The following is a 1,183-nucleotide window of genomic DNA, read 5'->3' on the forward strand; positions in this document are numbered from 1 at the left end:
CCTGTACATCATATACAAGCGCGTGTGCTATTTCAGTCTCCTTATAACTATCAATCTGACAGATTTCTCGTGCATTTGTTCCCTTCTGTATATAACTTGACAGGTCTGGGGATTGCGGTACTGTTTATGGGACTCACTGTGCGGCTGATCGTGGCCTTTTTGACAGTTCTGCGCACGGATCTGAACTTGAAGGAAAGGTTTTTCATCCCCTGCTCCTGGTTCCCGAAAGCGACAGTACAGGTGAGAGAAAAATAAAAAGACTAGAGATTTTTCCTACTTCTTGTGTTTTCGTAGCACTTTGTTTTTATTTATGACTCAGGGGTTGTGGTGATGGCATCCCCCCCGTCTTTCTACTTCTACATACAGAATATAGGCTATGTAGGCCTAATAGAGATTCCTGATTTTATAACAACACTATAATACTGGTGTCGTTGATGACTTTGCTGTCGCAATTGTTACAGTAGTCGTTGATGTTGTTGTCGCTGTTGTTTTAAATCTTGTTGGTGTTTTCATTCCCATTTTCCTCCTCGTCCTTGTCATCATCGCCGTTTTCCTCCTCCTCTTCTTTCTTCTTCTTCTTCTCCTTCGACTAGACTTCTATTTCTTTCAGGAGATTTCCATACCTAGACTGCTTTGGGAGTTAAAGTCAAGAAGTTTGTTCATTCGGTGCCTCACCTCCTAAACAACGCACTCTCGCAAACACTTCTTAGATCTTCCCGTGTTTCTCATCTATTTACCGATTTGTTCCTTTCTCACCTTTACAGGCCGCCATTGGGGCTATTGCGTATGATACGGCCATTGATAAAGGAGCAACAGAACTTGTGCCACTCGGCAAAAAAGTGAGTTGAATTATTCCTCTTTCTAGAAAAATGAAATGCATAGAATGTGCCCCCCCCCTAAAAAACCCCCATCCCAATTCCAGTTTTTCTCATCATCATTTTTTTAAAACTGCAGCTAAGTTTGATCCTCGAAGCACGCTACTTGGAAACATGGGCTTTAAATAGGTGTAGAGAACATTTTCCTTCCACGTTTGCTCACCTTTTCAATTCTATTTTTTTTTAAAGTGAAAAAAGTATGTGTGTGTGACATGGGGAGTGTGTAAAGTCAGAGTGTCTTATGTGCTCTCAAATGTGTCTTATAAAATTTTAATGTCTCCTGATTTTCAGGAAGTCAACTGCCCCCC

At 41.3% G+C, this 1,183-nt stretch overlaps 1 protein-coding gene across 1 annotated transcript in view; it reads left to right on the plus strand.

Annotated features, from left to right (window-relative positions):
- Nucleotides 1–1,183, plus strand: part of LOC101851318 (sodium/hydrogen exchanger 9B2-like) — a gene marked incomplete at its 5' end in the record, with an annotated part of 10,993 nt that overhangs the window by 6,689 nt on the left and 3,121 nt on the right. Inside the window, 2 exons of the mRNA XM_013090314.2 lie at nt 104–240; nt 765–839. Of these exons, the coding sequence (XP_012945768.2) occupies nt 104–240; nt 765–839 (212 nt within the window). The remainder of the gene's footprint in view (nt 1–103; nt 241–764; nt 840–1,183) is intronic.

Source organism: Aplysia californica, unplaced genomic scaffold (genome assembly GCF_000002075.1).
Source record: "Aplysia californica isolate F4 #8 unplaced genomic scaffold, AplCal3.0 scaffold01218, whole genome shotgun sequence".
In the NCBI taxonomy this organism is placed as follows: Eukaryota; Metazoa; Mollusca; class Gastropoda; order Aplysiida; family Aplysiidae; genus Aplysia; species Aplysia californica.